Raw genomic sequence first — 21,981 nt, forward strand, 5'->3', positions numbered from 1 at the left:
GGTTGCACCGCACCTGCAGGGTGGCCGTGGAGGTGGTGACCACCATGACCTCGGCAGATGTCATGTGGCAGGATGGCTCCGTGGAGTGCAACATTCGCTCCAACGACCTCTTTCCCGTGCACCACCTGGACAACAACGAATTCTGCCCCGGAGACTTCGTGGTGGACAAGCGAGGTAGTGCTGGCTCTAGAAGGCCGCCCAGCTCAGGGCCTGGGCAGAGCTTGGAAAGGATGGGCCAGAGGTCTTAGGGGCAGGGAGGAGACTCCCCCTTCAAAGATGACTCGCTTTTTCAAGGCCTAGGACAGTCTTTTCCGGCCTCCCTCAGCCTAGCCAGAGAACATTGGGGTTCTGTGCCCTGCTGTGGTTGAGATGTCTGGGGGGTTGCAGGCAGCACCACCACGGTTCCTTAGATGGTCCCTCCTCTGGTTCCCCAGTCCAGAGCTGTCCAGACCCCGCTGTCTACGGCGTGGTGCAGTCTGGGGACCACGTGGGCCGAACCTGCATGGTGAAGTGGTTCAAGCTGCGGCCAAGTGGGGATGACGTGGAGGTGAGTGTGTGTGGCCCCTGCTTCTTCGGGGTGGGCTGGCTCTAAGGCCCCGGGGCTCATGACAGCCCATCCTATCCTCCAGCTGATCGGAGAAGAGGAAGACGTGAGCGTCTATGACATTGCTGACCACCCTGACTTCCGGTTCCGCACAACCGACATCGTCATCCGCATTGGCAATACCGAGGATGGAGTTCCTCACAAGGAGGATGAGGTATGCCTCCGCACCAGTTCCGGGGGCTTGGGGGAGGGGGGGTCTCTCCCTGCTCTGCCTCCCGTGCAGCGTCTGCAGTCCCTGGAGCTGCCACCAGGTGGCTCCAGGAGACCAGACCTGCAAGTCCTCGGCTCCACCGCTGCCTCAAGTGCCTCCTAGGGATCTGCCTGCCGGTCAGGATCAGACTTCATGCAGCTGCTCCATTTAGTCCAGCTCCTCGTCCTGAGTGCTGTAGGGGCACAGGAGAGGCTTGGGGAGGTGGCGTCTGAGCTGGGCCTTGGTGAGGATGGGAACATGGTGTGGGGTCAAGCAGAAGAAGAGTAGGAACAAAAGTCCCAGGGCAGGAACCCCATCCTGAGAGGGGCAGGACGTCCGGCGGGAGCAGAACGCTAGCATAGGAAGGGAGTTATAGGGACTTGTGTCCTTGACTGCCCATGCGGGAACCAGAGGGTCCCACACTTGAGCTGCTCACCACGTGTGGCCTCTGGCTGGCACCCACGTTCCTTCCCTTCTTATGGCCTCCCCCTTGTCACCCATTGCCGGAGCTCCCTTTTGGAAGTGTTCTGGCCCTCACCCCTCAGAGAGCTGCTCCCTTGACCCTGTCCCGTTTGCCCTGCAGCCATCAGTTGGCCAGGTGGCCCGTGTGGACGTCAGCAGCAAGGTGGAGGTGGTGTGGGCTGACAACTCAAAGACCATCATTCTGCCCCAGGTGAGCCCCTGCGCAGACCCAGACCAGTTGGCTGACAACCGTGGCAGCTGGGCTGGGAGCCATGGCCTGTCTCCCGTCCCTGCTCAAGGAATGGGGGGACAGGCAGGCTCTCAGATCTTCCTGGTGAGGGTCTCTTCTTTTGGGTGTTTGGGTCTCAGGGAGAGCCTGAGAGGAAGGGGGTGTTACATGCCACGCTCTGGGCGGGGGTGGGGGGGGTGGGGGGGAGGCAGGAGAGCAGAGGGGCAGCCCGTAGCTGGCCTGTAGTCTTGCCCCGCCTGGAAGGCTCCCCAGGTTGCCAGATGTGTGCAGGTTGTCACAAGCCTTCCGGGTTTTCTGCAGCCCCATCTCACTATGCTAAGAAACGCAGTTTACTTCCTCTAGGAACATTTCTAGGAAAACTTCCCCAGATCAGGAAGAGAAAGGAAAAGAGCTGGCCCCAGTCCAGTCCCAGCTAAGCTGTTCTCGGTACCGTTTCTTTGCCCCCTTGTTTGAGCTGATCCTTACTCCCGGATCCCTCTCCTGGCCCCTCATGGGGTGGGGAGGGAGTGGCTCACCCCTTCGTCCGGGCGGCCATTCCAGGAATACGGGAACAGGATGTGACACAGGCCAGCTCTGCCGAACCTCCCCCTCCTATTGCATGTTCTCAGCTACCGGTGCAGCCCCACAGAGGTGGCTGACCTGAATCCCCTGGGGTGGGGTTGGATTTGCCACCAAGGGCTAATAGTAGCCTGTACACACAGGGGCAGAGGAGGCCAGAACAGCCCTTGGCTGCTGGCTGGGGCTTCAAGCCCCGCTGGCGGGTGTGGGGCAGGCAGAGGCACCTCCCAGAGACCCAGGGACCACCTCGAAGGAGAGGCCCAACTGCAGAGTCCAGAGCAGGAAGGGGGAAAAGGGTGGAGGGGGCCCGCTGAGGCCTCAGCACGCCCCGTCACCATCAGCTCTGAGGGTTGGGGTCCACCCCGGAGCCCGGTAGAGCCTCTCTGAACTGCCTGTGCCCATCTGCCCCCAGCACTTGTACAACATTGAGTCTGAGATTGAGGAGTCAGACTATGACTCGGTGGAAGGCAGCACCAGCGGGGCATCCTCAGATGAGTGGGAAGACGACAGTGACAGCTGGGAGACCGACAACGGGCTGGTGGAGGATGAGCACCCCAAGATCGAGGAGCCCCCCGTCCCACCTACTGAGCAGCCGGCAGCCCCAGAGGAAGACAAGGGGGTGGTGGTCAGCGAGGAGGCCGCCACGGCCGCCATTCAGGGGGCTGTGGCCATGGCCGCCCCTGTGGCTGGGCTGATGGAGAAGGCTGGCAAGGACGGGCCCCCAAAGAGCTTCCGCGAGTTGAAAGAGGCCATCAAGATCCTGGAGAGCCTCAAGAACATGACCGTGGAGCAGCTTCTGACGGGCTCCCCCACCTCCCCCACGGTGGAGCCTGAGAAGCCCACTCGGGAGAAGAAGTTTCTAGATGACATTAAGAAGCTGCAGGAAAATCTCAAGAAGACCCTGGACAACGTGGCCATCGCAGAGGAGGAGAAGATGGAGGCAGCGCCGGACGCAGAGCGCGGGGAGGACAAGCCCGAGCGGCCGCCGCCGGCGAGGGCCGAGCGGCCCAGCGAGACCCCGGTGCTCTGTCAGCAGTGCGGCGGCCGGCCCGGGGTCACCTTCACCAGCGCCAAGGGCGAGGTCTTCTCGGTGCTGGAGTTTGCGCCCTGTGAGTTCACCTTGTCGGGGCCGCTCCCCTGCCAGCCCCCAGCCGCCGCCGGAGGGGAGGACACCATTTCCCTGGTGTGGCCAGTGGTGCGGATGCCAGGCTAGTGGTGCGGGTGCCAGGCCAGTGGTGCGGATGCCAGGCTAGTGGTGCGGGTGCCAGGCCAGTGGTGCGGGTGCCAGGCTAGTGGTGCGGATGCCAGGCTAGTGGTGCGGATGCCAGGCTAGTGGGTGTGAGGCATGTGGGGTTACTCGCCTGTCCAGGGAGCGCACCCAGCAGCTGCTCCCTCCGGGCCCACGCTTCCCAGGGGCGGCAGCTATCTTTCCAGATAGAGCTCTCAGGCCTTGCCATTAGGGATTGACCCTTCTTTTTTCCCCTTCTAGCAAATCACTCTTTTAAGAAAATTGAGTTCCAGCCTCCAGAAGCCAAGAAGTTCTTCAGCACGGTGCGGAAGGAGATGGCGCTGCTGGCTACTTCGCTGCCCGATGGCATCATGGTCAAGACTTTCGAGGACAGAATGGCAAGTAGCCTGGCATGGGCTTGGCGCGGGCAGGTGCAGCCATGCTTGCGTGGGTGCTTGGTGCCCTGGAGGTGGCTGGCTTTGGGCTCCTGGAGCCCCAGGACTGAGCAGCACCTGAGAGGCCACCCACGCTGCTTACAGGGCAGGAGACAGGCTCAGCCGGGGGAGGGGGCAGGTCCCACACGCTTGTCTACACCACACGGGGTGTTCTCTTCCCCCTGCTCTTAAAGGTACACAGTTGTTACCTGAGTGCTGTTCTTTTGAAATATTAGAGCGTTACTGAAAAAGCTAAAGTTGCCTTTGACCAGTCCTCACCCAGCCTGTAGGCGTCATGACTTTAGGAGTTTTGTGGGTCTCCCTACAGAAGACCTTTCTTTATATCTTCACATTCTCCTGCATCACCAGAAACATTATTTTGTGTGACTCGTCTTATGTGAACAGCCCGTCATTGTACACATCACCGGTAGTTTGCTTTTTTTGCTCAGTGGCGTCATTCTTGAGACCTGTTGATGTTGGTGGCTCGTGATCTAGCTCATGCTCTTTTGGCTGTGGACTAGTACCCCCCACGTGGCCTTGTCCCACTGCGTTCTCCACTCCTCTCCCTGCGGCCCGGGCCCAGGGTTGAGTCATGCCACCCGAGGTGGTGTGCGCTGTTCCTCGTTCCAGGCATAGGCAAGCCTGGTCCATCTGTCACGTCGTTCAGTCAACACCTCCACCGGGCCCCTGATGTGAGCCGCGCATTGTGCGAGACACTGAACCTGAGTTTGACCCGGGCCCCAGCTACAGCCCAGCCCCGGTCAGAGGGGCCACAGAACAGGAGACAGGCGCTGCTTGGCCCTGCCTGTGGCAGGCTGGAAGCCACGGGGTGGGGCTGCTCGGGGTTCTTTTTTCTTTTTTCTTCCTTTATTTTAATTTTTTATTTACTTAATTTTAAGATTTTATTTATTTATTTGACAGAGAGAGACACAGTGAGAGAGGGAACACAAGCAGGGGGAGTGGGAGAGGGAGAAGCAGGCTCCCCGCGGAGCAGGGAGCCCGATGCGGGGCTCGATCCCAGGACCCTGGGATCACGACCTGAGCCGAAGGCAGACGCTTAACAACTGAGCCACCCGGGTGCCCCTCTTTTTTATTTATTTAAATTCAATTAACAGAGTGTATTATTAGTTTCAGAGGTAGAGGTCAGTGATCATCAGTTGTATGGAACACCCAGTGCTCATGCATCACATGCCCTCCATAGTGCCCATCATCCAGTTACCCCATCCCCCCCACCCCCCCCCTGCTCAGGGTTCTTAGGGACACTTTTGCTTTTTCCTTGAGTTTTAATAAAACTTGAAAATTCCAGCCTGTCCCAGCTCTGCTGAGAGAAGAAGGGAATGGCGTTTTTCCCAGGTCTCACTCGGAGGGACGGGGAAGTGGTGCGTTACCTCGAGGCCTGCAGGGTGGCACCAGTGAGCACATGCATAAGAGGCTCCGTCCTTCCAGCCAGCCCTCTGCCCTCGCTGCTTTCCCATCACGCGATGTCACATGCGTGGCTCTGAGTTGACACCGCCCCCACGCCCGATACACAGATTTCTAACAGCTGTGGGGAGTCTCCCGATGACTTAATGACCTGAGTTTCTTTGGTGGTTTGCCACATTTCCACCGGAGTTCCAGGTCCCCTTGCCCACTGGAATGTTCTCTCATCTTCTACTTACAAGTAATGACTGAAAAACAATGTAAAACACCTGGTAAAATAAAAACAAGTTTAGATAATTCTGTTTACACCAGGAGGTAAAACATGCCTTGTCAGCCCACACAGATATTTGCGTTTAGCTTCCCCATAGCTGGTGGTGTCTGGACGCCCCGGGGGCTGTTCTCTCCTCCCCTGCCCCCCCCACCCCCGGATCCACACAGAAGCCTCCACCAACCTCAGCCTTCCCTCCCTGTAGGACCTCTTCTCGGCCCTAATCAAGGGCCCCACTCGCACCCCCTACGAGGATGGCCTCTACTTGTTTGACATCCAGCTCCCCAACATCTACCCAGCCGTGCCCCCCCACTTTTGCTACCTCTCCCAGTGCAGTGGCCGCCTGAACCCCAACCTGTATGACAATGGGAAGGTGTGTGTCAGCCTCCTGGGCACCTGGATTGGAAAGGTGAGTATAGTGCCGACCAGCCGGGGTGGAAGGGCAGCTGGTCGGAGGCGGGTGTCTGGGACAGAGGCGACCGTCCTGGGTATGTGTGTTTCAGGGGACGGAGAGGTGGACGAGCAAGTCCAGCCTCCTCCAGGTGCTCATCTCCATCCAAGGTACGGTGGGCAGGGTGAGGGCTGGGGCGGGGGGCGCTGCTGGAGGGTTCGCTGGCCTTCCCACCTCCCCCGCCCATCTCCAGCTCCGGCTGTCCTCGGGGGGCCCTCAGCCCGGCCCTGATGGCTCCCCCCCCGCCCCCGCAGGCCTAATCCTGGTGAACGAGCCCTACTACAACGAGGCGGGCTTCGACAGCGACCGGGGCCTGCAGGAGGGCTACGAGAACAGCCGCTGCTACAACGAGATGGCGCTCATCCGCGTGGTGCAGTCCGTGACCCAGCTGGTGCGGCGGCCCCCCGAGGTCTTCGAGCAGGAGATCCGGCAGCACTTCCGCACTGGTGGCTGGCGGCTGGTGAGCCGCATCGAGTCCTGGCTGGAAACCCACGCCCTGCTGGAGAGAGCCCAGGCGCTGCCCAACGGGATCCCCAAGGACAGCAGCTCCCCGGAGCCGCCTGCCGTGGCCGAGCTCTCCGACTACAGCCGAGAAGAACCTGAGGACGGAGGGCTGGCCCCTGGAGAGGCCTCCCAGGGCTCAGACTCGGAGGGCGGTGCCCAGGGCCCGGCCTCAGCTAGCAGGGACCACACAGACCAGAGCTCGGAGGCAGCGCCTGACGCCCCGGTGCCACCCAGCGTCAAACCAAAGAAGCGGAGGAAGAGCTACCGGAGCTTCTTGCCTGAGAAGAGCGGCTACCCTGACATCGGCTTCCCTCTCTTCCCACTCTCTAAGGGTTTCATCAAGAGCATCCGGGGTGTCCTGACGCAGTTCCGGGCCGCTCTGCTAGAGGCGGGCATGCCTGAGAGCACAGAGGACAAGTAGCTGCCCGCCCTTGAGGAAGCAATGTCCCGTGGGGGGAGGCCAGCTGCTGCCCGCTCGCTCCCTCCCCTGGAATCGCCTGTCTTCCTGTTTTCTCCTTTGTCCCCAATGCAAAAGCCCCTCATTGCCCTCTCCCCAAGGTGAGTTTGATGCTGAAGTGCAAGAAGTTTCTTGAGATGCTGCCGTTTCTTTCCCGAAGCAGTCTTTCAGCAGGCTGGTCCCCTGTGGCAACGAGAATCTGAAACCTGTTGCTGATTTTCCACTTGTCACCTAGGCAGAGTGTCCTGGCACCTGCTCCCTTGCCGTCCCCATCTCAGGTCGGAGGTGGGTCTTCCTGGGGCCTGACACGAGGGCTCTCTTTGGGCCCCGCGGCAGGACGAGTGGATGTGCCTTGCATGAAGTGTGGGTTGCTCCAGCAGTTCCCCCAGTCCCTGTCGACCTCCCCAGTGCCCCTGTAGCTTCCCCGGTCCCAGGCCCCCCTGCTGCCACCGCCACCAGCCCCCCCCCCTTCCCCCCCCCCCCCCCCCCCCCTGTCCCCCCCCCCCCACAGCTGCTGTCACCGACTCCTGGCTCTGCTCTGGACCATTTACCACAGGATAACCCTCAGGCCTGTTGAACTTGCTCTCTAAGAGAGGTTGGGACCAGGCTGGGTCCAGGGGGACACCCAGGAGAGGTGGCAGCCCTCACATGTGACATGGAATGAGGATCGGGGAGCTGCTGGGAAAAACGGCGGTAGGTGCCTTGCTCTGGCGCTCCGGCCTCCCCTCCCCCCGCTGGCCTGGGCCCGCCACCACAGCTCCGCTCCCGGCTCGGCTCCCGGCTCCACCCCAGCCCCACCCCAGGGCCCCGGGCGGCCGGGCAGCGGCGCGGACAAGGCCAGGGCCAGGGCCAGGGCTAGGGCCTCTCTCGCACACTCTGCCCCTCCCACCATCAAATGCTAACGCTGGGAGGTGGCCTGTAGCTCACTGAACACAGAAGGAGCCAGCCGCACTCGGCCTCCCGTCGCTGACAAACTCTGCAGGCTCAACCCGGGGAGAGAGAGGTGGCCGATGGGGGTTCTCCTCCCTCTCAGACAGGCCCAGAGGTTTACAAGTTTTCTAAGCTTTTGATAATGTGAAGCTCCAGGTTAAGAGGATGCTGTTGAGCACATTGCAGCTATGTAATTTTTGGTGTATGTATGTAATATTTAAGGTTGAAAGAAAATCTCAAAAGCAAAGATATTAACTCTTATTAGAAAAAAAGACAAAAAAAAAAAAAAAAAAAAGAAGCCAAAGCATGATGCGTCTTGTCCGCCTTAAGCTGGCTCCACACCTGGGCTTGTGCCATAACCCCCGGCAGGCGGCGGCCGCGGGGAAGGACAGAGCCGCCACGGGCCGCGGCATCTGGAGCCCTGAGTCGGTATCTTGTTTGAGAAACATCCAGAGTGACGGGTGGGGCTGTGCGCTGTTCATGTGGAGATGTGAATGCCTACTGCTTAAGATCTCTGTATAAAGTGCTGTGTGATTAAACTTTTTTTTTACTTGCATTTTTTTTGTTTGGCTCATTACAATGTACCAAACAGACTAGATGGCACCATTAAACCTGCCTCTGCCGTTCATCTGGGCTCTGTCGCCTTTCTTCCCCTCCGGGGCACCTCACACGTCCCTCCCCAGGGGAAGGCAAGACCCGTGGCCAGAAAGGTTCACGACACCAGCTCCTTCCACCCTAGCCGGTCTGCGTCTGTGCCTTCCGTGTTTGCAGCCGCGGGCGTCCTGGGGGCTGGAAGACGGGGGGGCCTCGTTCACTGGGGCAGCGCTCTTGTTTGTGGGGACAGCTTGTCCTCCAGAGCCGGTTTTTAGCACTATCTGCCAGCAGCGGCTGTGGTCCCCGGGGGCCTTCCAGATGCTCGGGGAGCCCAAGTCGAAGCGCCTGGCCTTTAAGCCAAAATGGTTACAACCAGTGGGGGGGCCTGCTATCGGCCCCTCCCTGCTTCCTCCTCTTCACTCCCGCCCCCTGAGGACCCGGCAGGGCAGGGGAGCCCCAGCGCCCTCGCTGGAGGGATAACAGACTCCTTTCAAGAGAGAACAAGTGCCTCCGTTGTGACCTTGTCGCTTCTTGCTAATTTCTGTAATGCCCCCGAAATCAGAGAACGCTTCCCTCTTCGTGCTACTGAGAGCATCTGGCTGTGTGGCCCTGGGTACCACATACTAGCTCTGAGTTTGTCTTCCACACGGGGCCAGGGAGTTGGCTGACCTCCCTGGCTTCTCCCAGGCCAAAGGTGGTATAATCATTGGGGCAGGACCCTAACCCCTGCAAAAAAAAAAAGCCTGGGCTAGCCCTGGTCCTGTGCCCACCACCCAAATGATGCTTACAAGTTAGTACCATGCATTGGCCCATCCACTGCCCACTACTGGGCATCGCTAATGTGAAGTTCTAGAGCCCCAGCAGGAGCGAGATCCCACTCCCTCCCCAACACCTAGGATAAAACCAGTAGGCTGGGAATGTCACTTTATTTGATTCATGGGGTTGGGCTCCCAGAAACAAAATGGGAGTGGCTTCCAGAGGCAGGGAGGAGCCCAACCAGCTGGGCTCCTGGCCCAGAGCCTCATTCTGGCCTTCGGTAGGCAGAGACTGGCCTTCTAAAGCACAGCCTCCACCTTCCCACCGTCTTCAGGGGTCCTCCTCCCTACCACGTGAGCTGTGGACAGGCCCTCCAGGCCTGGGTGGAGGTTGTGGAGGGTCCTGAGCTCCGAGGTGACCAAGGAGGCTAAGGCACGGCAAGGCCCACGGAGTCATAAGGGCTCTCCTGGAGGTGCTCCCTGCTGAGGCTTCTGGCTGGGTGGGGGCTCCATGCAGCCACCGGCCATCCAGACGTAGTCTGGGTGCACTTGGCCCTGCACAGCCTCGCTGACCATCAGCTCGCCATCCACAGCAAACACACCCTTCCCGTCCTTGGGCTCCAGGCGGAAGGCAACCACAGGCACATACACCAAGTAGGGACAGTCATAGTCCATGTGCCTCCCCTTCTCCATGGCCAGGAAGAGGCGCAGCAGCATGGCCCGGGACACGCCGGCCCGCACGTAGAACAGATGCATGGTGCCGGCCGCACATCGGCCCATGGGGGCAGCAAACATCTCACTGCCCAGGTGGGAGTGCAGCAGTGCCAGCACCAGCACGAAGTCCTGCTCCGGGACCACAGTCCAGTGCGGGGGCACCGGCTCCTCCAGGGGTACGAGGTGGGCATCCGTAGGCCCCTGCTGGTCCTGCCGCTCCACAGAGCGGGGGGCGGGCACCTGGGAGACCACCCTTTCTGCAGGGAGGTAGGCCAGCGTGCCCTGGTAGACACGCAGGGCCGCCAGGCGCAGGAAGGTGCCCAGAGTGAAGCGCATCTCCCCTAGACGCCGAAACTTCTCACTCTCCAGATCCACGTCGGCAATGAAGCCCCAAGCCAGGCTCAGCACGGAGAAGAGGCGCAGCCCCGAGGCCGTCTGCAGGGACAGCAGGTTCATGGGCGCCAGCAGCCGGCGGCACAGCAGCAACGTGCAGTTGGTCAAGAGGTCCTCATTAGTCACCTGCTCATAGCTGCAAGGGAGAGAGGTCAGATGGAGCCGGGCAGGAGGCCTCACGCGTCCTCCCCTTCCTCGGCCTGGGGACTCAAGGCGGGCAGGGGGACACTGGGTCCCTAGGGCACTGGGAGGAATGACAGATGGAGCAGGTGGAGGCAGGCAGCTGGAGTCACCCAGAGAGGGCCCCAGAACTGGGGGTGCAGTCTCCAGAGAAGAAGGAATAGAAGTTACGTCAGTATATGGGAACTTAGAAAAGAAAACCTGGCAGGAGAGTGGCACCGAGGGGAAACCGAGGCCCACTCTGACCCTGGGCTCTCACCCGGCATAATGGTTCAAAGAAGCTGCCAGTGCATTGCCAGAGCCAGCTGGGAGGCTACACAGGGGCTTCCGGATGGCGGTCTCCCAGTCCGGCCGCTCCATGAGCCCGTTCACCACCTGTTGGAGCGCGGGGTGGGGGCGGGGCGGCTCAGCCTGGGTAGCACAGCCCCCCCCACACACACCCAGTCCCTCCCAGGCGGGCCTCACCTCATGCATCAGCCCGTCCCCAGACATGACCACCAGCGCATCCCAGCGCCCCAGCTCCTCAACCTGCACCAGCTCCCGAGCGTGGTTCCGTCGCTCTATGGAGAGACAGGGTGGCCACGGGGGTCTGGGGGGCCCTGGCAGGGGATGCTCCCTGCAACCCCTTGGGGAGGCACTCACCAGTGAGCATCAGCGTGAAGGAGATATCGGCCTGAGCCAGCAGGGGCTGCACGTGGCTGCGGAAGAGCTGCAGCGCCTTGCCCTTGCCTCCGCGCGGGTTTAACAGGACCAGCACGCGGCAGGGCCGGGGCAGCTGGCTCCTGGCGCCGCCCGCTGGAAAAACAAGCCCCAAAAGGCCGCGTCCCCAACCGGCCACTAGGGGGCCGCGGATCACCACAGGGGTACCGGGACGGAAACGTGGGGACTGAAATCTCCTGGAAATTGATCCAACAGAGCCTGGCAGGAGGCAGCGGCCTCCAGTGAAGCTCCAGGAGGGAGCACCTCGCCCTTGACACCCCGGTCCCTGGCTCGAGCCGGGCCAGCTTCTGGCCTCGTGTCAGGAAAAGTGTTTCGATTGTCCCCAGCCCCTCTCTCTTGCCCAGCTGACTCTGGCCATTCTTCCTGGCAAGGGAGGAAGAGACACCCCCCCCCCCCCCACCCCTTCCCCCCCGGGACCCCACAAACCTGGATCCAGAACCTCGACCCGCGGCTCCCGCTGCCAGGGCGTCCCCAGCGCTGTCGGGGAGCTGCCCGCGGCGGCGGCTCCTGCCTTCAGCTCCTTATCGGTGCTGCCCAGGCGGGCGTCGCGGTGCGGGCTGAGGGGGTCGCCCTCCCCGCCCGGAGCCGGGGCCGTGGAGGCGCCCGCGTCATCCCCTGCGGCTGCCGGATCTGAGGGAGAGGAGACAGCGCTGGCGGAGTCCGGAACGGCCCCCTGAGGTGGGGAGCGTCCAGCTAGATCCTCGGACCATGCGCGGGGAGCCGCGCGCTCCGGCATCGCCTAGTCCTCCGAGAGGTCCAGAGAGCCGAGGTCTGGTGCCACCAAGGGCTGAGCCCCCACCCGCAGAGGCGAAGGGTCTCTTTCTGGGGGATCTCCTCTCAGGGGCGTCGGGTTCCGGCCCGACGATGAGTCAGAGCCCCGTAGCTCTCTCGGTCGCACCAGCTCCTCACCCGCCCCGGGGCTGCCAGGGGGACGGGGGTCCAGTTGCGTAAAAATGCCAGAACTTGAGCGGACATCGCGGGGCACGAAGTTCGGCGCGAGCGATCGCCGCCCCGAGCCCGCCGGGTGGCTGCGCCCACTACCCCGAGCTCCAGGGCGGCGGGGGTCGCCGCACGCGCCCCCCAGGGCCGGGCAGCGCTGCAGGGACGCGCGCCTCGCTCGTGGGAGCAGCGCCGGGGTCGCGCGAGGGCTGAGCCCGAGCCCCGCCACCGGCCGCCGCCTCCCTCAGCGGAGCGCCGAGTGGGCGCCCAGGAGCGACGAGCGGCGAGAAGGCAGGGCGGGAGGCCCTACCCAGTCGGTCCGGTTTGCGGGGGAGGCGCCACCTCCGTTCCCTACAGTGGCCTAGGGCGGAACTCAGCTCGTCCCGGGCTCGGCCCCACGTCTGACCGACAACCGGAGCGCCGGACTAATGCTGACTGCACGGCCTCTCCGCCTCTGGCCTCAAACTTTTCGCTCAACTTCGCCGCCAGGCGCCGCGGTGCGGGAAGGGCGCTGTGCCCCTGCGCCCGGCCTGGCCACACCCCGCGCTCCCCGCGCTGGCGGGGGTGGAACCGGCTCCTGGCGTGGCCTGGCCTGCCCGCCCCCCCCCCGCCCCCGGCATCACCCCGCCGCCTTCCGCACGGTCAGCGCCCGCGGCTCGGCCACGCGCAGACGCTTGGCTGGGTCCCGGAACGCGGTCACGCGCGCCCGCCGCTCAGACTGGGCGACCGGCGAGAAGGCGGTGCCGCCGCGGGGCCGGAGTCGGCAAGGCGCAGAGCCCCGGGTCCGGCCACGGGCGGCGCGCCCCGAGCTCAGCGTCCCGGGCGCGCAAGGGTGAACTCGCGGCGCCGAGTCGGAGCGGCCCCGGTGGGGCGCGGGGCGCGCGCGGCTCGGAGCTGGGGGCAGACCCTAGGCTGCCCCTGGACGCTGCGACCTCCCACCTCGGGGTCTTCCCCCTGCGCGCGGCCCGCCCCAGTCCACCGGAATTCGAGGCCCAGACCCGTCTGGGTACCCCTCCTCTGTGCCGAGGCGTCTCTCCTGCCGCGCCCGCTCGCCCCCGAAGGATTATTTTTGGCTTCCTGGCGCGGCAGCTCGGCAGCGCAGCCACCGAGCCCGAGGCAGCCAGGCGCCCCCCCACCCCCACACCGCGGGGAGGCAGGCGACCCGCCGGGGGGGGGGGGGCTGCGGTCCGGAGGAGGGGGCCTTCTCAAGAACCTTAAAAGTTGGATCTTTTCCCCAGAGGAAACCATCGAGGCTCACCTGGGCGAGAGAAGCTGCCCGGCAGCAGGCGATCCTGGCCCACGCCCCTCACCCGCCAGAGGGGAGCCTGGCGGTGTAAACAAGGTCTAGGGGTCCCCCGTCGGGATTGGAGAGCCGCACAACGGGAGAGTGGCCCCCGCCGCCTCCCGGCCCCACCGGCTCAGCGGGAGGATGCAAGCGCCCCGGGAGTCTTCACTTCGACGGAGGCAAACGGGGACACGTGTGTCAGTGTGTGTGTGAGTGAGTGATATACGTGTCACGGGCAAGGGTCTGACCTGAACGTGTCCGCGACCAACTCGGGTTAAGTCCCTGGGGGGTTGTTTGCGGAGACCCGGAGGAGGACGTTGCCAAAGCCGACTAGGTGACCTGACCAGGTGGGGCCAAAGTTAGAGAAGGCCTAACCCCCTGAAGGGCGCGGAGGTGGTCCGGGCCCAGCCCGCTGCGTGCTCACGCGCCCCCAGCTGCGGCCACCAGCCCCTACACCCCCAGCTCTCGTCCACGCCCCTGAAAACCGAGAAGACTCAGGGCCCGCGGCGTCCGTAACTCGGGCACGCCTCCGTGGGGTCTCTTCCGGGGGACGCAGGCCGCCCGGCCCCGTTTCCCAGCACCTGGGGGGCGGAGCCCGAGGTCCCCGGCTAGGAGGGAGGCGCGGGCTGGGACGCGCGGGCCCGGGGCCTCGCGGCTCGGCGCGCGTCGCAGTGGTGCGCGCTTGCGCCTGGCGCGGCCCCCGGGCGGCCCTGGCTGGGTCCTGAGCGTCCCGAGCGCGTTCCGGGAAGGTGACTCAGCGACGCGCTGCCGGGTCGAGAAACTCCGTACAACTAAGAACGAGGGGAAGGACCTGGGGCGTCGTCACCCGCTCGCGGCGCCGCGGCCGCGGTCTTGAACGTCCGGGCCCCCCACCCCCCAGGAATCCGGCACGGCGAGGGGAGGGCAGCGCTGCAGCCGCAGTGCCGTGGTCACGCGATGCGGGGACGCGAGCGGCGGCGGGAGGGGGAGCCTCCGTGCGGGGAGCCAGAGGGCCAGATCCAGCCCACCCTCCCCACCTCCTCCTCCCCTCCCGTCTTCCCCTCCACTGAAGGCTAGGGTCGAAGGCTGGATTGGGCGCCTGGAAAACGCGGGACGCGGGGCAGTGCTCCCCGAGATCTCAGCCTGGAGGGAGGTGGCTGCGGAGAAGGCCAGCGTAGCCTCCCCCTCTCCCCCGCTCGGGAGGGCACCTCAATCAGGCCTGAAGAGCCGCCGCTTTAAACCTTGGAGTCCGGTGGGAAACTGAGGCACAGGGAAGTGAAGACCTGGCTGTGCAGGAGTCCGTGGTGAGAAAGCTCGCCTGCTCCAGGGTCCCTCTCTTCCTCCCAGCGCCCCAGGCTGGAACCCCTGGAGTCGCAGGGCCGGGCGGGGGCGGGATTGACCAGAAAGCCTGCCGGCGAGGGGAGGCGGAGCAGCCTGCTGGCTTCTTTATCCGGCCTCCGGGGGCCCAGTGGGAGGGAGGTGAAGGGCAAAGCCCTCTGGCCCCGGTTCCAGTCCGCACAATGGCTCCTCTGTCCTCCCTGCCGCCTCTTCCCCTGCCCCCCTCACCTCCACGGTCTCTGCTCTGCCCCCCTCATTCTTGTCATTCACTTCCTGGTTCCCAGGCTCCGTCTCTCCAGGCCCCCACTGACCTCCATCCTCTCTCTAAAGAACCATATCTATTTCCAGCAATTCACCCATCAGTATCCCAGGCTCAAAAGACAGGACTGGGCAAGAACACAATGCTTGTGGCCCTTTGACAGTTGGGGGAACCGAAACCCAGGGAGGTGAAGGGTCTTGCCCAAGCTGCCAAACCAGTTCCCAACAGAGCTGAGAAGCGGGCCCAGGAGTCCTGCCCCCAGCCTTGATACACTGAGCCCACCCCAGACTTCTCACTGATGGCTGAGTGTCCGTTGACCTGGTAGGTGGCTTGCCACAGAGCTTGCCCCCATGCCCCCGCTGTGCAGGGTCTCCCAGAGAAAGAGGAAACACCTTGAAGCCCTCTCCAGGCTTCCTCCCCCATGTCCTGATCAAGCAGCTAGGCCCTGTGCCCAGCAGGTCCACCGTGGGCCTGGCCTCTGGCTTGATCGGACCTGATTCCCAGCTCGCCTTGAAGGTAATACTTGTCTCACAGGTGAAAAAGACCGCCTTTCCGTCTCTCCCAGCCACCCCCTTCCTCCTCATGGACAGCCCCCTCCCCAGGGAGACACACCTGACAGCTCCTAAAGCAGGAATTTACTGGGCCTGGCTCCAGCTCTCCGGAAACTTGGAGCCAAGGCCGCCAGATGGCAAATGACTTGCTTTTATTAGGATAGGATGCCAGCCATCCCACCGTTCCCTGAAGCAGTCCTCCCTGGGAAGTTTCAGCTCCCAAGCTGAGTTGCAGAGCCTCCAGGCCTCCCTTGACCTTGAGTCTTTTCTGCCTGGGAGGCTGCAAGAGCAGGGAAGGAAGGTGTCCGTCCCTGCAAACTCTTCTTCAGACTGGTGTTCTAGAACAGCCCCAGATGTGGCTTTCCATTCTGAGAGTTTCCTAGACGCTGCTGACCGTGCCAGGCATTGGGGGGTGGCGGGGTGTGCCGCACGTGGCCATCCAGGAGGGCAGACTGGTCACGCAGGATTCTTGGTTGCTCGCAGGGAGTGTTCAGAGTTTCTGTTTCTGCTGTAGCTCATCGACTCTGGGCGTGTGGTGCGGTCAGCCTCGCTCTACCTTCTGAGTGGCCTTCTCGTCCTCCTGGGTTTCCTTGCTGGGGCTGGGAGCACAGGTCTTGTCTGGGCTCTGCCTTCCACCCTCACCTCCAGGCCTGCCGATTCTAGCTCGCTGACACGGTCATTAGCCTCGGGAACCCTCTCAATGTGGCCACCTGTGGGCCACGCCCACTCCGCTCACTTTTGAAGCCTGCTCAGCAGCTGAAGGCTATTCTGTTAGTTTCTTGGGGTCATTGTAACAAAGTGCCACGAACCGGGTGGCTTGCCAGAAATCTACTGTCTCACAGACGTGGAGGCCCAAATCTGAGATCAGTATGTTGGCGGGGTCAGTTCTTTCTGGGGCTGTAGGGGAGGATCTGTCCCAGGCCACTCTGCTAGTGCTGGTGGTTGGCTGGCAAACTTTGCTGTTCCTTGGCTGGGCGATGCATCACCACACCTCTGCCTTCATCGGCCCTTGGCCTTCTCCCTGTGATAGATTTGGCTGAATCTGTTCCTTAGGGTCTGCCCGATCTTCTGTGGGAGTGTTCTTTTGCAAATGCAGATTGCTCTGGGAGGAAGAACTGAGGAGTCATTAGGACTCTAGTGTGAACTAATGTATTACAATTTTTTTAATGTTGCACATTTTCGATCAAAAACGCACGTACGAGGTGTCCTGAAAAAGGGACATGCTCATGCGGGTGTTGGAGGAAAGGGGTGTCTGGAAGCCAGACCTACCTTCCTCCCTGTGTTGTCAGGGAGCGATCTGTTGGGAGGGGTTGTTTATGTCTGCACCGGCTGCCACACTTCCTTCCTTGCACGCCCAGGCTTGCACACTGCTCCCTTGACTTTCAGATCTCACCTCGCACCTTGACTTATGGTGTCTTTGGCTCCCTGAGAAGATGCGTTTATTCCCCAGTCCTTGGAAGAACAAAACTGAGTTGTGTGTTAGCATATTAGGTTCCCACTGATGCCCAGATATCAGAATTTCAAAAGGATCAGCAGGGCTGTGTTGCCCTGCCTGTTCCAGCTTCTAGGGGCCATCTGCATTGTTCAGCCCAGGACCCTCCCTTCATTCCAAAGCCAGTGGCACAGGACTTCAGATCTGTCTGACCTTTACTTCTGTTGTCGCATCTCTGACAGACTTTCCTACCTCCCTCTTCCTCCTAGGAACCCTGTGATTGCATTGGCCCCACCCAGATAATCCAGGATAATCTCACCCTTCTAGAGCCTTAACGTAGGGCTTCCTAAACGTCCGCAACGTCTCTTTCGCCATATAAGGTAACATACTCACTGGTGCCGGGGATTATGACCTGGACATTGGGGGGCTGTTATTCTGCCAACCACGGCTGAGGAGGGAAAGTCTGGGAACTGTGTCCTTTCTTGGCTACAGAACTTTTTTTTTTTTTTTAAAGATTTTATTTACTTGAGACAGAGCACACAAGTAGGAGTGAGGCAGAGGGAGGGAGAAGCAGACTCCCCTGCTTGGCAGGGAGCCCGATGTGGGACTCGATTCCAGGACCCTGGGATCATGACCCCAGCCGAAGGCAGACGCTTCACGGATGGAGCCACCCAGGTGCCCCGGCAACAGAACTTTCTGACGTTCCCCACCTCCCCCAGCACTGCCAAGTGAACCCGAGCCAGAAGCTCGCTTTCCCCTGCTGACATCAACACGTGGTTCTGTCGACTCCTGTGGGTAGAGGTCCCTACGAAGAAAACCAGTTTCCAATTCTGAAAACTACCCAAGAGAGAGAAATGGGCGTCTTGGCTAAACGTAGTCATTCCAGAATTTCAAAACCCCAGCTTTTCACCTGAGGAAGGGTTGGGAAGCAGACCAACCCATCCTCTTTTGGCCTGGCAGAATTCCCCACTCAGCTTTGCAGGAAGAGTTTGCCACAGGGCGCAGGCCCCCTGGGTACCGAAAGGAAGTGTGTGGCCCTCTCAGCTCGTATCATGTGATCTGGCAGCCCCTCCTCTGTGGTAAGGCTGACCCAGACCAGCCACACAGAAAATCGTGGCTAGGAACATTCCACAGGCTGTCGCTGACCTCAGCTCCGGTCTGGGCCTAAAGCAGCCCCTGGCCTGGTCTCTAGTGCCCAACCCCACATCCTGGATACTTGCGAGGGGAGAGAGCGTCCCTTTCTGAGGCCCCAGCCAGCCCTCCACCCCACCCGACCATGCCCCCTTGCTCATTTGCCCTGGTTTGGAGACCCCGGGCACCCAAGGGAAGAAGGGCCATGTCAAACTGCCTTAGGCAGTTCCCCAAAGGAAAACTTGTGGGCATCAGGAAGAAAGCCCTGGCACCATTGTGGGGGAGCAGGAACGCAGAGCAGGCAGCATCCGGGCCAGGGGGATGGGTGTGTCCACAGCTTTCCGGGGGCTTGTGCAATGTTTTCCACTTTCACATCCCTCAAACGCTGAGATGTATCCTTGGGTTGTTCCCAAAGCAAACAGACAGTGGGCTGGACACAGCCCCAAGCTGGACACCGCGTTTGCGCTAGTGGTCCGGCGCTGTCCCTCCTACCTGAGGGTGGACCCCGCCTGCCAGCGGGGAGGTGAAGTGCCTTCTCATCCCGAGAAGCACGTGCTGCCTCTGGGAAGGCCGGCTGGAGGCACCCCACTGACCCCTGGTGGCCACCTGGGGGATGCGTCCCTCTCCTCTTCCATCCAAATCCTGCCGCGGCTCAGGTGTCCTCCAACATAGATGCCATTTGGGGGGTGGTTGCTTGGGGGCACAAGGGGGACACGGATGCCCTACTTCGCCCAGCTGCACAAACACGCAGATGCTGGAGCCGGTCTTGCCTACCCCTGCTGCTCATTATCCACATCCTGAAAATAGAAATTTCCCTTCCCTGGAGGCTTGCCTCTTGAAGGTCAAACGGTACTTCGATTCTTTTCCAGACACGACCCTGGTAATCTAAGCAATGATTATACAGGATGGGCTGGACAGCTGGGGCCAAGGAGGGGAGCTGGGGGCAAGGGACACTGTAACCTAATTGCACACGTGTACCCCTAAGCCTTTGTGCATCAAGGGGAGTGATTTGCTGATCTGACAGGAGAGCCATTTCCAAAAGCAGAGTTCCGTGTTCTCTCTGCTCACCGCCCAGAAGTCCTGGCCACGGCCACGTGACTAGCATCTTGAGAATGAGTTAAGATGTCATTTCTCCTCAAGGCATCCTCAGATGATCCTAGCAGCCTTCTCTGAAACTCACTTTCAAAACGGAATGGGGAACCAAGTGATCCCCTGTCAAAGCTTACAGACTAACTAGTTAGTGACATTATTTTTTAGAAGCAAACCAAAAACACAATGGGCCTGGCGAGTGCTGAGTCGTGGGGAGCTTATAGGTGGCTGCAGAACACCTCTTTTCTTTTGTCTTCTTGTCTCCTTCCTAGATCGGCAAACATGGCGGGTCTGCACACGGAATTCCTCAAGAAGTGCTTGCGGGCTGACCTCCCCCAACGGCATCCCCCTGGCAGATGCAGCAGGACGGCTAGAGGCGGGGGCTGCACCCGGGTGCCAGGTGGCCACTGTGCTGATGCGGAGAGACCGGAAGGGCACGGTCTGACACCCCACCTCCTCCTCGCTGGGCACGGCAGGCTGACGGGTCCCGGGAGGGAGGGACAGATGGCTCCGATGCAGAGTTAAAACGGTACATTAGTCTTCCTGACTCGGATGGCCTAGGAAAACCCATAGCATCGGAACTTGGCACTTGCAAACAAGCACAAAGTCCTACCATTTTAGGCTGAGTTCCAGGTGCCATGTGACAAGTGTCTGTGACTGCTCGGTTCTCAGACTGAGAACTCTGAGCACTTAAGGAGGGAAAACACTCAATATCTGCAAACTGTGATTAGCATGGGATCGGGTCTGCCTCCTTCAGCTCTTGGCAGGCACGAGTGATGTTCCCAAGGGGAGAGGCATGTTGAGTCCTCAGGGGTGGATCTCTTACTCGATTTGCAGGCTTCAGCGTTGCGGGAGGCACACGGGCTGGGGCAAGACTGAGTGGGAGTGGGGAGCCACAGCAAAACTCAGGACACCGAGGGCCATGTCCCTGCCGTCTTGGGCATTTCTGAAATGCTGGAGACCCTGAGTGGAAAGTTGGGGGGGCTAATTCTAATTCTAGACCAAGACCTACATGTTGTGAGCGCTCAATAAAGACTAGCAGGTCGGGGCGGGGGGGGGGGGGGGCGCCTGGGTGGCTCAGTCATTAAACATCTGCCGTCGGCTCAGATCATGATCCCGGGGTCCTGGGATCGAGCCCCGCATCGGGCTCCCTGCTCGGCGGGGAGCCTGCTTCTCCCTCTCCCACTCCCCCTGCTTGTGTTCCCTCTCTCACTGTCTCTCTCTCTCTCTCTGTCAAATAAATAAAATCTTAAAAAAAAAAAAAGTCACATGTTCTACCAACTGAGCCAGCCAGGCGCCCCACGGAATGGGTAAACCTGTAAAGACAGAAAGCAGACTGGTGGCCGCCAGGGGCTGGGGTAAGAGGGACCTGGGAGTAATTGCTTAATGGATGTGGGTTTTATTTTGGGGGCGATGAAGATGTTTTGGAACTAGGTGGAGGTGGCAGTTGCCCAACACTGTGAATGCACCAAATGCCACTGAATTGTCCATTTTGTGTTCCGTGCATTTCACCTCTAGTTTTTTGTTTGTTTGTTTTTCAATAAGGGACTTGAAGGAAAGGGCAGTGCCTCCTCTCAGGATCATTCTTGTGAGATGCACAAAATCTCCATTTTTAGAGCTGCAGCTGAAATTCGGACTTGGGCGGTGTTAAAGATAACATTATTCAAGACTCTTGTTAGAGATGGGTGAGGCAGGTTGTGACAGGTGTAGGGACCCCCACAGTGGGGTCTGGCGGTGGAGGCGGTGGGAGGCAGACAGGGGCCTCAATTCCAAATACAAGGAAAAGTGGGGATTTATAGCCAAGGAGCTTGCCGGGGACGGTGTGGGGGGTGGGTGTCGGTGGACGAGAAATTGCTAAAAGGAAACAGGAGTAAGGCGAGATTCTGGCTCATCCAACCTAGCAGACCTTGCTAGTGACAACCAGAGTGATCAGACACCACCCCTGCGGGGGATGGGGGTTGTGGTGGAGGGTGAGGGACCCCAACAGATATGGAAGGTGATCAGACATGGAGGGTGGGGCATTCTGGCAAAACTGACCACGCGGGATTCTTGCTAGAACCGGACTGTGCAAGGGGAGGCACAGGGGGAGCCCAGGGTGGGAGGCCTGAGCAAAAGGAGAGCTCAGGTGAGCCTGATTAGACCAGGGAGGGAGTCTCAGTTGGCGAGAAAGTGCGGTGACCCCGCTGTCTTCTCCAACCAGTCCCTCTTGGGCATGGAGTCATTGGAGTCCAGTCCTTCAGCCTCATGTAACTGCCGGGGGCAGCTTCCCTCTCCTTCCGAGGATGAGGGGTGCAGTCATCAGTGGGGTAGTGTTAGTGGGAGGGATTTTACCTCCTGTAAAAAGCAGTGTCACCTGCGGAGGCCCTAAGTGCTGATCTCTGGCGGTCCCTCACTCCTATTTTCTATTTACTTCTCTGTGTTTCTCCCAATAGGTCTGCAATGCATGTGCTGGGTTCCCTACTGAAGTATAAATACCTACAGAAGAGTGCACAGATCGTAAACATTGTATTTATGAGCCAATGCACCGATATTATCTTTTTAAGATTTTATTTATTGATTTGACAGAGAGAGACATAGCGAGAGAGGGAACACAAGCAGGGGGAGTGGGAGAGGGAGAAGCAGGCTTCCCGCGGAGCAGGGAGCCCGACATGGGGCTCGATCCCGGGACCCTGGGATCATGACCTGAGCCAAAGGCAGACGCCTAACGACTGAGCCACCCAGGCGCCCCAACGCACCGATATTAATAAAAACAAATACATCCTAGAAACTCCTTGTGCCCCCTTCCAGCCCTGCCCACCACCCAAGGATAACCACGTATGCAATGTATTTTTATTTGGGAAAAAAAATACTTAAAATTTAACCAAAGT

At 60.7% G+C, this 21,981-nt stretch overlaps 2 protein-coding genes and 1 long non-coding RNA gene across 11 annotated transcripts in view; 2 read left to right on the forward strand and 1 right to left on the reverse strand.

Moving 5' to 3' along the window:
- The window catches only part of UBE2O (ubiquitin conjugating enzyme E2 O), a 56,380-nt gene extending 47,997 nt beyond the window's left edge, over positions 1–8,383 (forward strand). For all 3 annotated transcript variants that reach the window (XM_025859710.2, XM_025859712.2, XM_073886163.1), the window contains 9 exons: positions 20–174; positions 435–547; positions 630–758; positions 1,378–1,467; positions 2,477–3,173; positions 3,554–3,690; positions 5,619–5,822; positions 5,917–5,974; positions 6,119–8,383. In XM_025859710.2, the coding sequence (XP_025715495.1) occupies positions 20–174; positions 435–547; positions 630–758; positions 1,378–1,467; positions 2,477–3,173; positions 3,554–3,690; positions 5,619–5,822; positions 5,917–5,974; positions 6,119–6,789 (2,254 nt within the window). In that variant the 3' untranslated portion in view covers positions 6,790–8,383. The remainder of the gene's footprint in view (positions 1–19; positions 175–434; positions 548–629; positions 759–1,377; positions 1,468–2,476; positions 3,174–3,553; positions 3,691–5,618; positions 5,823–5,916; positions 5,975–6,118) is intronic.
- An 873-nt stretch (positions 8,384–9,256) lies between these two features.
- Positions 9,257–12,214, reverse strand: SPHK1 (sphingosine kinase 1). Of its 4 annotated transcripts, XM_025859841.2 has the most exons (6): positions 12,014–12,214; positions 11,538–11,741; positions 11,034–11,186; positions 10,857–10,951; positions 10,651–10,766; positions 9,257–10,347 (listed from the first exon to the last, which is right to left on the reverse strand). In XM_025859841.2, exons 1-6 carry the CDS (start codon positions 12,084–12,086, stop codon positions 9,558–9,560), a joined length of 1,431 nt encoding a protein of 476 aa, XP_025715626.1. In that variant the 5' UTR covers positions 12,087–12,214; the 3' UTR covers positions 9,257–9,557. The 4 variants fall into 4 exon arrangements, with proteins under 4 accessions (XP_025715626.1, XP_025715623.1, XP_073742280.1 ...); XM_025859838.2 differs by lacking the exon at positions 12,014–12,214 and having other exon boundaries at positions 11,538–11,980; XM_073886179.1 differs by lacking the exon at positions 12,014–12,214 and having other exon boundaries at positions 11,034–11,309; positions 11,538–11,980.
- Positions 12,215–12,496: 282 nt separating this feature from the next.
- Positions 12,497–21,068, forward strand: LOC112814346 (uncharacterized). Of its 4 annotated transcripts, none has more exons than XR_012376221.1 (3): positions 12,497–17,274; positions 17,409–19,261; positions 19,387–21,068. It is a non-coding gene; the product is annotated as an uncharacterized lncRNA (long non-coding RNA). The 4 variants fall into 4 exon arrangements; XR_012376220.1 differs by having other exon boundaries at positions 12,497–14,618; positions 17,164–17,274; positions 17,409–21,068; XR_012376222.1 differs by having other exon boundaries at positions 12,497–13,548; positions 14,387–17,274; positions 17,409–21,068.
- The last annotated feature ends 913 nt before the right edge of the window (positions 21,069–21,981 follow it).

Source organism: Callorhinus ursinus, unplaced genomic scaffold (genome assembly GCF_003265705.2).
Source record: "Callorhinus ursinus isolate GAN/ISIS: 27379988/994484 unplaced genomic scaffold, GSC_fseal_2.0 scaffold68, whole genome shotgun sequence".
NCBI lineage: Eukaryota > Metazoa > Chordata > Mammalia > Carnivora > Otariidae > Callorhinus > Callorhinus ursinus.